This window comes from Gouania willdenowi, chromosome 1 (genome assembly GCF_900634775.1).
Source record: "Gouania willdenowi chromosome 1, fGouWil2.1, whole genome shotgun sequence".
NCBI lineage: Eukaryota > Metazoa > Chordata > Actinopteri > Blenniiformes > Gobiesocidae > Gouania > Gouania willdenowi.
The window spans coordinates 45,715,060-45,729,283 of NC_041044.1; the positions used below are offsets into that span (position 1 = coordinate 45,715,060).

General features: G+C 42.9%; 1 protein-coding gene across 1 annotated transcript in view; it reads right to left on the reverse strand.

The window, feature by feature from the left end:
• The window catches only part of kat14 (lysine acetyltransferase 14), a 46,881-nt gene that overhangs the window by 15,631 nt on the left and 17,026 nt on the right, over window positions 1-14,224 (reverse strand). Inside the window, exons 6-8 of the mRNA XM_028433846.1 lie at window positions 9,336-9,687; window positions 7,884-8,046; window positions 7,557-7,690 (exon numbers count right to left, since the gene is read on the reverse strand). Of these exons, the coding sequence (XP_028289647.1) occupies window positions 7,557-7,690; window positions 7,884-8,046; window positions 9,336-9,687 (649 nt within the window). The remainder of the gene's footprint in view (window positions 1-7,556; window positions 7,691-7,883; window positions 8,047-9,335; window positions 9,688-14,224) is intronic.

A 14,224-nucleotide genomic window follows, 5' to 3' on the forward strand; every position in this document is an offset into this window, starting at 1 on the left:
TGATTAAATAAACTGTTAATCTGAAAACATCTCTGGATTCAGGTGGGTTAGAAACAAGGTGAGAGATTATGATTGGCTAAGACGATGTGTCAGCGCGCACGCGCACACACACACACACACACACACACACACACACACACACACACACACACACACACACACACACACACACACACACACACACACACACACACACACACACACACACACACACACACACACACACACACACACACACACACACACACACACACACACACTACAGATGTGATGACTCAGCAGAGATGGTGAGCGTGGAACAATCTGATGAAAAGTTGTTATTTTTAAGGTAACGATACAAACACTACTTTATATTAATTATGATCAAAAACAAGAACGTACATGTGAAGTGTTCATTATATCCAGGAGTGAAGACTTTGTCCACATCTGTTGTAAACAACTATAATTTAATGAAACACCTCACAATGACACACATCTAAAAATATGAATTATTTGACATAAATTAACTTTTTTTTTTTAATAGTAACACAAATATTTACTTTCCTTGGTAATGAGTTACTTTTATTATTATAGAGTAATTTAGTTACTAACTCAGTTACTTTTTGGAACAAGTAGTGATTAATTATAACTAATGACTTTATTAAAATAACGTTACTAACACTGTCAAGGACACAACAATGACTTGGACGACGACATACATGCTGATGAATAATTGACTAACGTACTGTAGTTTTGTATGAAGTAAAGATTAACAATAACTCCAGAAATATTTGCTAAATGTTTTAATGTCAATATTAAGTTTTTCTGCAACAATCAGTGTTTGAAATAACAGGTCATTTATTTGATATAATAACATTAAATCATAACAACAGGTTACATTTATTCTGTTTTTAATTTTACATAAATACTGTACATGAATTAATTTAACAGTAACATAACCAACTTATCATCTGCATTGTTTCACCCCATGAATTAAATTGAGAGGGTCCAGCTCTGATAGTGGGGTCTCCTAACCCTCTTCCCCTGGTCAGGGGTCTGTAACCTTTACTCTACAAGGAACCATTGAACCTCATCTCACCTGGATTAAAGTCCTCCTGGAGCCATAAATACCTTCTCTATGAAGACAATACAGTGGATTATATTATATACAGTTAGAATTATATAGAATAATGTTTGATTTCATTTATATTGATCATGTAAATGGAAACTTAAAAACAGTTTAAAATAAATAAACAAATAAATAAAACATTATCTTCATCTTCAAATTCTTACACATCTCAGTTTACATGAACACAATGTTTATAAAGTAGATTTTTATAGTTAATGTATATGAAAGTCTATAAAAAGTAACATGAATATAATAACACATGATCATGTGATCAACACATGCTAATTACTCATTTCATAAAACATACATATTTAACCTGTACATTGGTGGTTAAATGAATCTGTTCCCACACAATTAAAATCTGTATTTTCTTCCAGAAATAGTGTTTTTGTTGGTTTAGTTTCTTACCAGAGAGAACCACAGCTGAACATCTGTCCTGGTATCATAGTCCATGATGGTTCTGATGAGTGTGTACGCTCTATTGCTGAGCTCAATGTGAGCGTGAACTCAGTGATCGACTCGTTATGTCTGGCTCTGTTCACTGACCACACACACTCCAAAGGAACACATTGGTGTTTATACTCTGCACATTCACCGTTGATTTACCTGCAGCGCTGTGGTCATCCTATCCTCAGCCTATTTACAGTAACTGTTTATAGATGGTTTTACGGTAATCCCGCAGCATGGAGAGAGAAAGTGAGGTACACTCTGTGGGACGTGATGAAGCCACTCCGTATAAAATAACGTCACTCTATACGTACTCGTACAGATGCGACCAGATAAAATTTTCACTCGCACACTCTGAAAAAATAGTTGCATATGCGACTATTTTGGTCGCAGTCTCGAGCTCTGTTTATGTTGCAGCGCTGAAAATAAATATGCCAATAACATCACTGTGTAAAAAACATATTAAAGTCATTTTGAAGTTGAAGAACACTTTTCTTTATTGTGTTTTGTGGCATAAAAATATGAAACATCGTAATGTCTTCAAAGACATTACGTGCATTATAAATTCAACAAACATACCCTACCTATACAATCAAAACACTGTCCTAAAGAAAAATAATGTAACTAAACATCAGCTTTAGATTTTTTTTCCTATAAAACATTTTACTGTATTACATTAATTTTGGTTGAAATATTGACTTTAGAGAGCAGAACATGCTCCAACGTGAGAGACAAAAAGTCTCAATATCAGCTTTAACTGACAGTGTAGATGAACTACTGACATTCACAGACATATGTGACAAAGAGGGACAGCATCACCTGTGAGCAGGAACACCTGTACAAGTCCTGTAAGGTAGTGGTTCCCAATTTAGGGGGTCACGAGATGACGTCATAGCTTGGCGGTCCCCCCTGATCACCGTAGGGACTCAAGGCCAACCCGCTTCCTGCAGAGGGGTCTGGGTCTCACCCTCTCCCACCCCGCAGATGGCTTCAGCCCCCGCCGCGGGGTAGGTCCACGTCCCTCGGGCGCTCCTGTGAAGCAACGGGTTCGTTGCGAGTGTGCTCAAGGGCGATGGGCCGGCGTCTGTGGGGGAGTTTGCCCAGTTGGCCTCCCTTCACTCGGTCTTGCCCTGGCTGTCACCCCGTCCAACAAGTGCCATGGGTACCTTATGGGTTCAATGTCTCTGGAGGCGTTGCCCTCGTCTCGAGGACAAAGAGGAACCAGCCTGTGCCATGTTTGTGGCTATTAAAGCTACCATAACTAATTGTTCTGTAACAACTTCTCTGTTAAGCCCGAGTTTGTTTGAGGCAATAAATGCACAAGTCCTGTGTGCACGTTTTTATGTTTTCAATCACCACCTGGGACAGTGGGGGTCACCAGTCTCTGTCACCAATATTTTTGTGGTCGCGGGCTGAAGAGTTTGGGAACTGCTGCTGTAAGTTGAGCTGTGGAGGTCAGAAGTTACACTGACCACATCCACAGGTACAGGAAGGAGCTGCACAAACAACTCAGAATCAGAATCAGAATCAGAAATGTTTTATTTGCCATGTACAGTTTTGAGGACAGTACAAGGAATTTGACTTGGTGGTTGGTGCACAAAACAAGCAACAAAAAGAAATAAAAGAAATAAAAACAAAACAACAAAGAACAACCCAGCAACAATAATAATAATAATAATGATAAATATAAAGGATGAGGGATAAATAAAGGATAGATAGAGAATAAAGGATAAATAGGATAAATATAAATATAAATATATATATACAGTGCAGCAGGTATCAAGCTGGTGGAGGTGGTGATCGGGTAGGGGGGGGGGTTCAGTGGGTGACTTGGGGTGTGTTCATGTGGATGGTGGCAGAGGGAAAGAAGCTGTTTTTGTGTCTGGAGGTTCTGGTCCTGATGGACCGAAACCTCCTACCAGAAGGGAGAGATTGAAACAGTTTATGACCGGGGTGGGAGGGGTCGGCCACAATCTTTCCTGCACGCCTCAAAATCCTGGAGGCGTACAGGTCCTGGAGGGAGGGCAGATTGCAGCCGATGACCTTCTCTGCAGAGTGGATGATACGCTGCAGTCTGGCCTTGTCCTTGGCCGTAGCTGCAGCGTACCAGATGGTGATGGAGGAGCAGAGGATGGACTGGATGATGGAGCTGTAGAAGTTCACCATCATCTTTGTTGGCAGACTGAACTTCTTCAGCTGCCGCAAAAAGTACATCCTCTGCTGAGCTTTTTGATAAGGGAGCTGATGTTCAGCTCCCACTTGAGGTCCTGAGTGATGATGGTCCCCAGGAAGCAGAAGTACTCTACAGAGCTCACTGTAGAGTCTCCCAGGGTGAGGGGGGTGAGGGGGGCTGGGTTCTTCCTGAAGTCTGCTATCATCTCCACTGTCTTTAAAGCATTGAGCTCCAGGTTGTTCTGGCTGCACCAGGACACCAGCCGGTCTGTCTCCCACCTGTAGTCAGACTCGTCTCCATCAGCGATGAGACCGATGATGGTCGTGTCGTCTGCAAACTTCAGGAGTTTGACCGACTGGTGAGAGGAGGTGCAGCTGTTGGTGTACAGGGAGAAGAGCAGAGGAGAAAGAACACAGCCCTGAGGAGATCCAGTGCTGATGGTCCGGGGAGCAGAGATGGTTTTTCCCAGCTTCACGTGCTGCTTCCTGTCAGACAGGAAGTCTGTGATCCACCTGCAGGTGGAGTCTGGCACGTTCAGCTGGGAAAGCTTGTCCTGAAGGAGAGCTGGGATTATTGTATTAAAAGCAGAGCTGAAGTCCACAAACAGGATCCTGGCGTAGGAGCCTGGGGAGTCCAGGTGCTGGAGGATGAAGTGGAGAGCCAGGTTTACAGCATCGTCTACTGACCTGTTGGATCTATAGGCAAACTGCAGGGGGTCCAGGTGGGGGTCGGTGATGTCCTTGATGTGGGAGAGCATGAGGCGTTCAAAGGACTTCATGACCACAGATGTCAGAGCGATGGGTCTGTAGTCATTAAGTCCTGTGATCCTCAGCTTTTTAGGGACAGGAACGATGGTGGAGGCCTTAAAACAGGCTGGTACGGTGCATGTCTCCAGTGAGGTGTTAAAAATGTCTGTGAACACTGGAGACAGCTGATCAGCACAGTGCTTTAAGGTAGAGGGAGAGACAGAGTCCGGTCCACAAGCCTTACGGGGGTTTTGTCTCCTGAAAAGTCTATTCACATCTCTCTCTTTGATGGAGAAAGGTGTCTCTGTAGGAGGGGGGGAGGAGGGGGGGAAGATAGGGGAGAGAGCCTCTGTAGGCAGCTGGGGTGAAACTGTAGCTTTGATGTGGGGGGTGAAGGTGTTGGAGTGAGGCTGGTCAGAGGTGTGAGGGGGGTTGGAGTCAGGTCTGACCCATTGTCTGTCAAATCTACAATAGAACTCATTCAGACTGTTGGCCAGGCAGAGGTCGTTAGCAGCAGCAGGGGCTCTGGGCTTGTAGTTTGTAATTTGCCTGAGCCCTCTCCAGACAGAAGCCGAGTCATTTGCAGAGAACTGATGTTGTAGCTTCTCTGAGTACAAACGTTTGGCTTTTCTCACCTCCTTTCCAAACGTGTACTTCGACTCTCTGTACCTGACTCTGTCTCCACTCCTGAAAGCGTCCTCTTTGTCTGCCCTCAGCCCTCTGAGCTTAGCTGTGAACCAGGGTTTGTCATTGTTATAACTCACCCTGGTCTTTGATGGAATGCAGCTGTCCTCACAGAAGCTGATGTAGGACGTCACAGCGTCTGTAAACTCATCCAGAGAACTGTTCGCAGACCTGAAAACATCCCAGTCAGTCCAGTCCAAACACTCCTAGAGTTTCTCCACTGCTTCACTGGTCCATTGTTTAGATTCCTTCACCACAGGTTTACAGAGCTTCAGCCTCTGTCTGTATGAAGGAATCAGGTGGACCATCAAATGGTCCGATTGGCCCAGTGCAGCACGGGAAACGGCGTGATAAGCACTGCTTAGTGTGGTGTAACAGTGATCCAGTGTCTTCTCCTCTCTGGTCGGACATTTAATTAATTGTCTATATTTGGGGAGCTGGTGTGAGAGGTCCCCTTTATTAAAGTCACCAAGCACAATGATAAAAGAGTCCGGGTAGGTCCTCTCCATGCACAGGATCTGGTCGGCGAGTGTGCGCTGTGCCTCGCGCACATCAGCTGACGGTGGGATGTACACACCAACCAGGATGAATGAAGCGAACTCACGGGGAGAATAGAAGGGTTTGCTGTTGATAATCAAGGATTCCAGGTGAGGAGAGCAGTGCTGGAGGATCACTGTCACGTCGTTACACCAGTTACTGTTCACATAAAAGCAGATTCCTCCACCTTTCCTCTTCCCGGTGAGCTCCGCGTCTCGGTCCGCTCTGTGAAGTTGGAAGCCGGCCAACTGCAGCGCAGAGTCTGGTACCGCTCCACACAGCCACGTTTCCGTGAAGCACAGAACAGAAGATGAGGAGAAGTCTCTGTTTCTACCCAACAGCAGCTGGAGTTCGTCCACTTTGTTACACAGTGAGCGCACGTTAGAGAGGAATATCCCCGGTAACGGTGTGCGTCGGCCGCGCTGGCGGAGGCGCACAAGCGCACCAGCTCTTTTTCCTCTCCTCCGGCGCTTCACTGCGTGAGCAAAGGTGAGCAAACCTTTGAGTAAAATGTCCAGTAAATCCACAGAGGAAGCGATGAAAGTGGGAAATAAATCTCTCGGGGTTGTTGCCCTGACGTTCAAGAGCTCTTCTCTTGAATAAGAGAAGCCAGTTGCGGATTTTACAACAAAAACAAGACAAAAAAGTGCGCACCAACACACCACAGCAGCCATCCGCGGCGCCATCTTGCCCTAACCCAACTCAGATGCTGTTGCATTATATAGAAAACGTTGTTTTCATGTTCCAAACTCATTTTAAACTTTCTGTTATCACTGCATTACGTTCCATCTCAGTTCAATCCTCTCTCAGATCTGAGCTAACGAGAGCTCAACAGCGCCCCCTACTGCTAATGTAAAACAATGGCAATTTGTGGTGATGGGGAGGAAGTGCAACAAAAGATACATTCAGCTGAAAATGGGGGAAAAATATTATAACAATAATAACTAGAAAAGCAGTCAGAGCCACTATTTTATTTAAATGGTACCACATTTATTCTTTTTAAGATTTGTCACAAACACGTAAAGAGCAAAGTACGAGTACCGGGCAGGACATACCCACAATGCACTTGTCTACCACTACTACATTACCCATAAGACACCGTGCTTAAAGGAGCAGGCTGAGGCACAGCTAACATCCACCCATATTGTGATTTCCACGAATCCAAAATGTAATCATGTTCCTTGTCCCATTATCAACATGTCCTGAAAATTTAAACCAAATCTGTTCATAACTTTTCTAGTTATCTTAGACTGACAGACAGACAAATAAACACAGAGTAAAACATAACGTTCCTCTTTGTTGCTACTACATCATAGAGTTAATATGTGCTGCATCATAAAAAGAGGTTACCATGGCAACGAGGAACTAAAGGTAAACTAAAAAACGTCACATAGAGAATGGTTGATCACACTCACCTTCTACTCACTAATCAACATTAATACAAAATAAGTAGGATTTTATGAAATAGTTCCATTAATGCCAGTTATAGGTCTACATAATGTTGTAGACATACACATGTAGAACCACACAAAGCATTCCTAGATTAATGAAATATGTTGGATAAAACATCATGTGGATAAAAATGTCTATGATCAATTTTTCTAGAACCACTGATTGTCTGTTTTATGTCATGGTGAGTTTCCCTGAACACTCTGATGAGTGTGTCCATTTAAATAAATTGTTGGTCATCATAATGTAGTCTCGTTTGGTAAAGGATGTATCAGTGTTTCCTAGGCTAAAGGAGGTTATAAAGGAAGCATTGAGTCTCTTTTCCTGAGCTCAAAGAGAACTGGAAAGGAGATAGGAAGGAGTACTAGGACAGTGTGTGTGTGTGTGTGTGTGTGTGTGTGTGTGTGTGTACCTGATGAAGGGTTTGAGGAGGCGGGACGTGTAAGGACTCCTGATGGTTTGGTCCAAACTTCCTTCAGCTCCCATCAAACGATTCCAGAACAACATAGACTGTTGTAGCACACAGGGTCTGATAGACAGACCTGACTACACACACACACACACACACACACACACACACACACACACACACACACACACACACACACACACACACACACACACACACACACACACACACACACACACACACACACACACACACACACACACACACACACACACACACACAGTTAAAGTTTAAATGATCATTCATTTGATGAAGCGACCAATCACACACCTGGAAGCGGTCGAGGATGCGGTGCTCAGCGTTTCCTGCCCGGTAACAGACCGTGCGTCCAACCTCCCTTTGTCCATAGGCTCCGCCCACCAGGCTGACAGCTTGGTCTACGTCCAGCACAGGAAGTCCTCGCTGCCTCTTAGTCTGACGGAGCAGCAACTTCCTGTAAAAACCAGACAAACCACAAGTAAATCTGAGCCCTGGTTAAATAACACGACTCATGCTAGAGCTGAGTGTTGTAGAGCTGAGTGTTGTAGAGCTGAGTGTTGTAGAGCTGAGTGTTGTAGAGCTGAGTGTTGTAGAGCTGAGTGTTATAGAGCTGAGTGTTGTAGAGCTGAGTGTTGTAGAGCTGAGTGTTATAGAGCTGAGTGTTATAGAGCTGAGTGTTGTAGAGCTGAGTGTTGTAGAGCTGAGTGTTGTAGAGCTGAGTGTTGTAGAGCTGAGTGTTGTAGAGCTGAGTGTTGTAGAGCTGAGTGTTGTAGAGCCGAGTGTTGTAGAGCTGAGTGTTATAGAGCTGAGTGTTGTAGAGCTGAGTGTTATAGAGCTGAGTGTTATAGAGCTGAGTGTTGTAGAGCTGAGTGTTATAGAGCTGAGTGTTGTAGAGCTGAGTGTTGTAGAGCTGAGTGTTATAGAGCTGAGTGTTATAGAGCTGAGTGTTATAGAGCTGAGTGTTGTAGAGCTGAGTGTTATAGAGCTGAGTGTTGTAGAGCTGAGTGTTATAGAGCTGAGTGTTATAGAGCTGAGTGTTATAGAGCTGAGTGTTATAGAGCTGAGTGTTGTAGAGCTGAGTGTTATAGAGCTGAGTGTTATAGAGCTGAGTGTTGTAGAGCTGAGTGTTGTAGAGCTGCAGGTGTCATTTCAAATGTTAAAGGACTGTTTGTGTCTTTATCAGACAAAGGTGCTCAAAGAAAACATTTATTTGATATTATGGTGTCAAACTGTGTTTAACACTATAGACATAGTTCCTAATGCTCCACAGACTTTTCTGCTGTTTGTTAAAACTTTCTTCACTTGTTTATTGATAAGGTCACTTATACTCGGCTCTAATCTCACTTCCTGCTCTGCGTCTCTGACCAGTCTACAGGAGATTGTTAGTCAGTTGAAACCCTAAAGTTCTACAAATGATGCTCTATTTAAAGAGGTTTTCTCTGTAGGACCATCAACTATTGTCATTAATAGCATCTTCAGGTGAACTGTTTAAACAAGCAGTAGCAACCTCTAATTAAAAAACCTGATCTAGATCCTACAGTTCTGCCTTTTCTTTCAAAAGCCCTGGAAAAGTTCATAGTCAATTAATGGCGTTTTTAGAGGAGCACAATATGTTAGAACTTTCCAATCTGGAGACGCGTTTCATTGTATGCGTTGAAAGGATCTGACACGATCAGTCCTGTGAAAGGCTCGGGCACTGACAGTAGACCCCAACACAGGAAGTGCAAGTAGTGTTAGAGGTACCTGCGGAGGCGTTTGGCGTTGGGCGTGATGGCTAACGCTAGCGGACACGCGTTGAGGCGCCGTAGCAGCATGGTTTCCTGGTACGGGCCCAGCGCTGTCAGCCGAGGATTCTGGTAAACGTTGTCCTTCTCTGGGTGCGACACCCTCTTCCTGTCTGGCCTGGACACGCCCATAGCTGCACAGTCACCATGCCCTGACCCCACCTCCATGTCGTCTCCCGTTCCTTCTTCCTCCTCACTTCCTGCTTCACGCTTGATGTGTGGTGGTGGGGGGCGGAGCTTCCTACGGGTGGCGTTCAGAGGAGGAAGGTTCTCCATCCCTGGATCAATCATTCCCTCCACCTCCTCATCGTCTGCACACACACACACACACACACACACGTTACCATGACAATAAGCTCCTCCCCCTCAATCCTTCCTGTGTGTCTCAGGCTGAACAGATCCATACTGTTATTAGTAAGTCATTTATTTATAAAGTGCTTTTTGCAGATAAAATTACAAAGTGCTGTACAGAGTGGAGAAATTAATATAAGTGTAACATCATAATAGAATAATAAAACATGTACATAAACATCATAAAAGGATAATAATAATTTAAAATCCGGTAACTAAAAGTTTTTCTGTAAAGTCTTCAACAGTTTTTTAAAAGTAACCACACAGTTGAGCTCCCTGAGAGACTGGTGCAGGTTATTCCAGAGTCTGGAACACCAGGTCTCCTCTGGTTTTACATTTAGTTTTAGGGTCTTTAGGAGACCCTGGTCTGAAGACTGAAGACTTCACCCTGAAGTGTAGGGGTACAACAAGTCTGAGATATATTGAGGGGTCTGACCATGTAACGCTCATGTAATGTAATAACTAATATTTATAGTTTATTCTAAACTTCACTAGAACCAGTGCAGAGTAGAAAGAATGGTGGTAATGTGGGATGTTCTAGAAGCACCAGTTAAAAGTCTGACAGCAGCGTCTGTACGATCTGGAGTCTGTTTAGGGTCGACTTATTAAAACATTAAAATTACAATAGTTAATGTGTGATGATATAAATGTGTGTATGACCAGTTCTAGATCTGATTTTAATAATAAATGTCTGACTTTAGAGATATTTGTCAGATGATAAAACAGTTTTTAGTCAGTAGATGACAGTGACCCTCCAAAGACATGAACTGATCAAACACAAGGTTTAACAGATGAGCCCAGATCACCAAGAGACTTTTAATCACATGATCAGAGTTTATGTTTTATTACAATTTATCTGGAGATCATTTGATGACAACCAGTTTTTGATACAGGATATACAGTCTAAGATCTCTGATAAAAAGTGAAACGCTGAGTCATTAAAGGAGCAGAACAACTGGATATCATCAGCATAAAAATGATAAGATATATTTTTAAAACCATGGATCAACGACCAAGAGGCATCAGATACAATAAAAACTAAACAGGAACCAGAACAGAGCCCTGGGCTACTCCACATGACAGGTTGGACATATTAGACATTACATCATTATTAGTAACATTAAAGGTTCTTATATTAATATAAGAGGTAAACCATTGGAGAACAGCACCAGAAAACCATCTCAGATGTAAGTGGATCAACCAGTATACTATGATCTACTGTATCAAAGGCAGCATCAGATCAAGTCAAACTAAAACTGTGTAACGACGAGAGTCAGTGACATCATCACGTCACTAGAAACTTTCAGAAGAGCAGTTTCAGTGGATTGATCTAAAACCAGATTAATATTTATCATAAATATCATGCTGTTCCATGTATGAGGTTAGCTGCTTAGCAACCATTTTCTCCATGATTTTAGACATGAAGAGAAGCTTAGATATGGGTCAGTAGTTTATAGGCTCCCCCGGATCAAGATTGGGTTTTTTAAGAATGAGGTTTATTATCACATGTTTAAAAAAGCTGGAGACAGAGCCAGATAAAAGTGAGAGGTTTATCAATTTTACCACCCAAGGACCAACAACATCAAAAACATTTAAAAGCAGTGAAGTAGGAACAATGTCTACAGAGCTCGATGAGGGTTTCATCTTTCTACTAAAACCTGAACATCCTGTAGGCTGACAGGAGTGAAGGAGGACCATGAGCTCACAGGGGCTGATGCACTGCACAAGCTAACCAAGGGAGGAGTGATGCTAGCCCTGATGTCTTGTACTTTATTTACAAAAAAGTTTAAAAATTGTTACAGTCCTCCTGTGTGTGTACAGACACATGGGACGATGAGGATGCAACAAGATTTTCAACAGTAATGAACAAGATCTTGGGGTTTCTCTTATTGTGCAAAACAAGATTAGTGAAATAAGCAGAACGGGAATGCTTTATTATATCAATTTACAACAACGTCATCTCAATGCGCTTATCAAAATATGAAATTCATAATAAGAAAGAAAAAACCCAACAAGATCAACAGCTGGTGAGGACGTGACGTGGTGACGTATCGATCATTTCCTGTTTACGCTCTACCGCTGCTTGCAGCGCTCTACTACTGTGTTCTGCTAACGCTAATCAAACTTGTTGTCATTGATATTCGAGCCTTGAAAACACTTGTTTTAATTTTTTACCGTACAGTTAAACGTACGAAGGTTAAGTAAAAAGCAACCTCGCCTCTTATAGGCAGTGTAATCTCCTTTAAACTTCCTTTAGTCTTTAGCTTAGCTTACATTTAGCACCTATGGCTTCTCTCTCCTCCCCTCCGCTCTCCTGCCCGGTGTGTCAGATGTTTAGTTACTCCTCGTCCTCCTTTAGGGACAATGGTAGTTGCATAAAGTGTAGCGTACTGTTAGATATGGAGGCGAGGATCAACAATCTGGAGAAGCGGTTCCGCACCCCTGATACCAACACCGAAGCTAGCAAGCAGGACCTAGCCGGTGCGGACCGTGCTAGCGCTAGCTCTAGCTTAGCCTCCCCCCCGGCCAGCAATGATTAGGTTACTGTCCATGGTAAGCATAGTTGAAGGTCAAAAAGCCGCTCGGGACACCACCATGTTCACGTCTCAAACAGGTTCTCCCCCCTCCGTGAGGACAACACACTCACCGGGGAACAAACTCTGATAATTGGCGACTCCATAGTGAGAAACGTGAAGCTAGCGAAGTCAGCGGGCATTGTGAGGTGCATCCCAGGGGCCAGAGCGGGCGACATAGAATCAAATCTAAAGTTGCTGGCAAAGAGTAATCGTAAGTTTGATAGGATAGTCCTCCATGTCGGCACTAATGACTCCCGACGTCGTCAGTCGGAAGCAACCAAAGTGAACATTGAATCAGTTTGTGCTTATGCTAAAACAATGTCGGACTCCGTAATTTTCTCTGGTCCCTTACCAAATCTGACCAGTGATGACATGTATAGCCTATAGCATGTCATCATTTAACCGCTGGCTATCGAGGTGGTGTCCAGAAAACGAGGTGGGCTTCATTGATAATTGGAGATCCTTCTGGGGAAAACCGAACCTGATAGGAAGAGATGGAATCCATCCTACTTTGGAGGGAGCATCTCTACTATCAGAAAACATGGCACATTTATGACATCTCATGAATGAGACCATGTTACAGAGGCGGAGTCCTCCACGCCCCTCTGCGCTTGCCTTAGGACAGTTTCCCTCCCATTGCTATCATGATAGCTGTGTTCATCGCCATGACAACTGTTGTGATGGTGATGAGTATTATTTTATGGAGACGGTGTCTGTCCCTCGACCCATATTTCACAATGATTTTAACATAAAATCAAATAAAAGAGCTATCAATTATAAAAATCTGAAAAAAATTAAAATCTGAAATCTAGAAACACCAAAACATAAAAGCATTAGATGTGCTCTATTAAATATTAGATCACTGAGATCCAAATCTCTACTAGTAAATGACCTTATCTCAGAAAATAACTTTGATTTATTCTGTTTAACTGAAACATGGCTGTATCAAGATGAATATGTTAGTTTAAATGAAGCCACTCCTCCCAGTCATTTAAATACTCATATGCCACGAGACATAGGCCGTGGAGGTGGTGTAGCAGCTATTTATCATTCCTCTCTCCTAATCTATCCTAAACCAAAGGCCAGTTACACTTCCTTTGAAAGCCTGGTTCTAAATTTATCTCATACTGAATCAAAAACCTGCCAGCCAGTCTTATTTGTGATAATTTACCGTCCTCCAGGCCCTTATTCTGAATTTCTATCAGAATTCTCTGAGTTTATATCAAACTTAGTCCTCAGTTCTGATAAAATACTGATAGTAGGAGATTTTAATATCCATGTGGACAAAGATAGTGATAGCCTGAGCTCAGCCTTTATGTCCCTAATAGACTCAGTTGGCTTTTTTCAAACTATTAATGAAGCTACGCATCGTTTAAATCATACTCTTGATCTTGTTCTAACATATGGCCTTGATATTAATGAACTAAAAGTCTACCCTGAAAATCCTCTGCTATCAGATCACTTTTTAATATCTTTTAACATTATCCTAGAGGATCTCGCACTGTGCAATAAAATAGTTAGGAGTAGAAATCTGTCCAATAGTGCTGTGGCTAAATTTAAAGAGGCCATTCCTGCTGCCTTAAACTCAGTGCACCATCCAATAAATAACTATGATATTAATTATAACCCCTCTCAACTGGATCTGCTTGTCGATAGCTCTGCTAGTCTACTAAAATCCACCTTGGACTCAATTGCCCCATTGAGGGAAAAAACTATTAAACGTCAGAGGAAAGCTCCGTGGTTTAGCTCTGAAACTCACACACTCAAACAAACAACCCGTAAATTAGAGAGAATGTGGCGCTCCAATAAAACAGAGGAGTCACGAATACTCTGGCAAGAAAGCCATAGTAAATACATGACAGCCTTACGACATAGTCCATCTACATACTACTCCTCACTAATTGAAGAAAATAAAAATAAT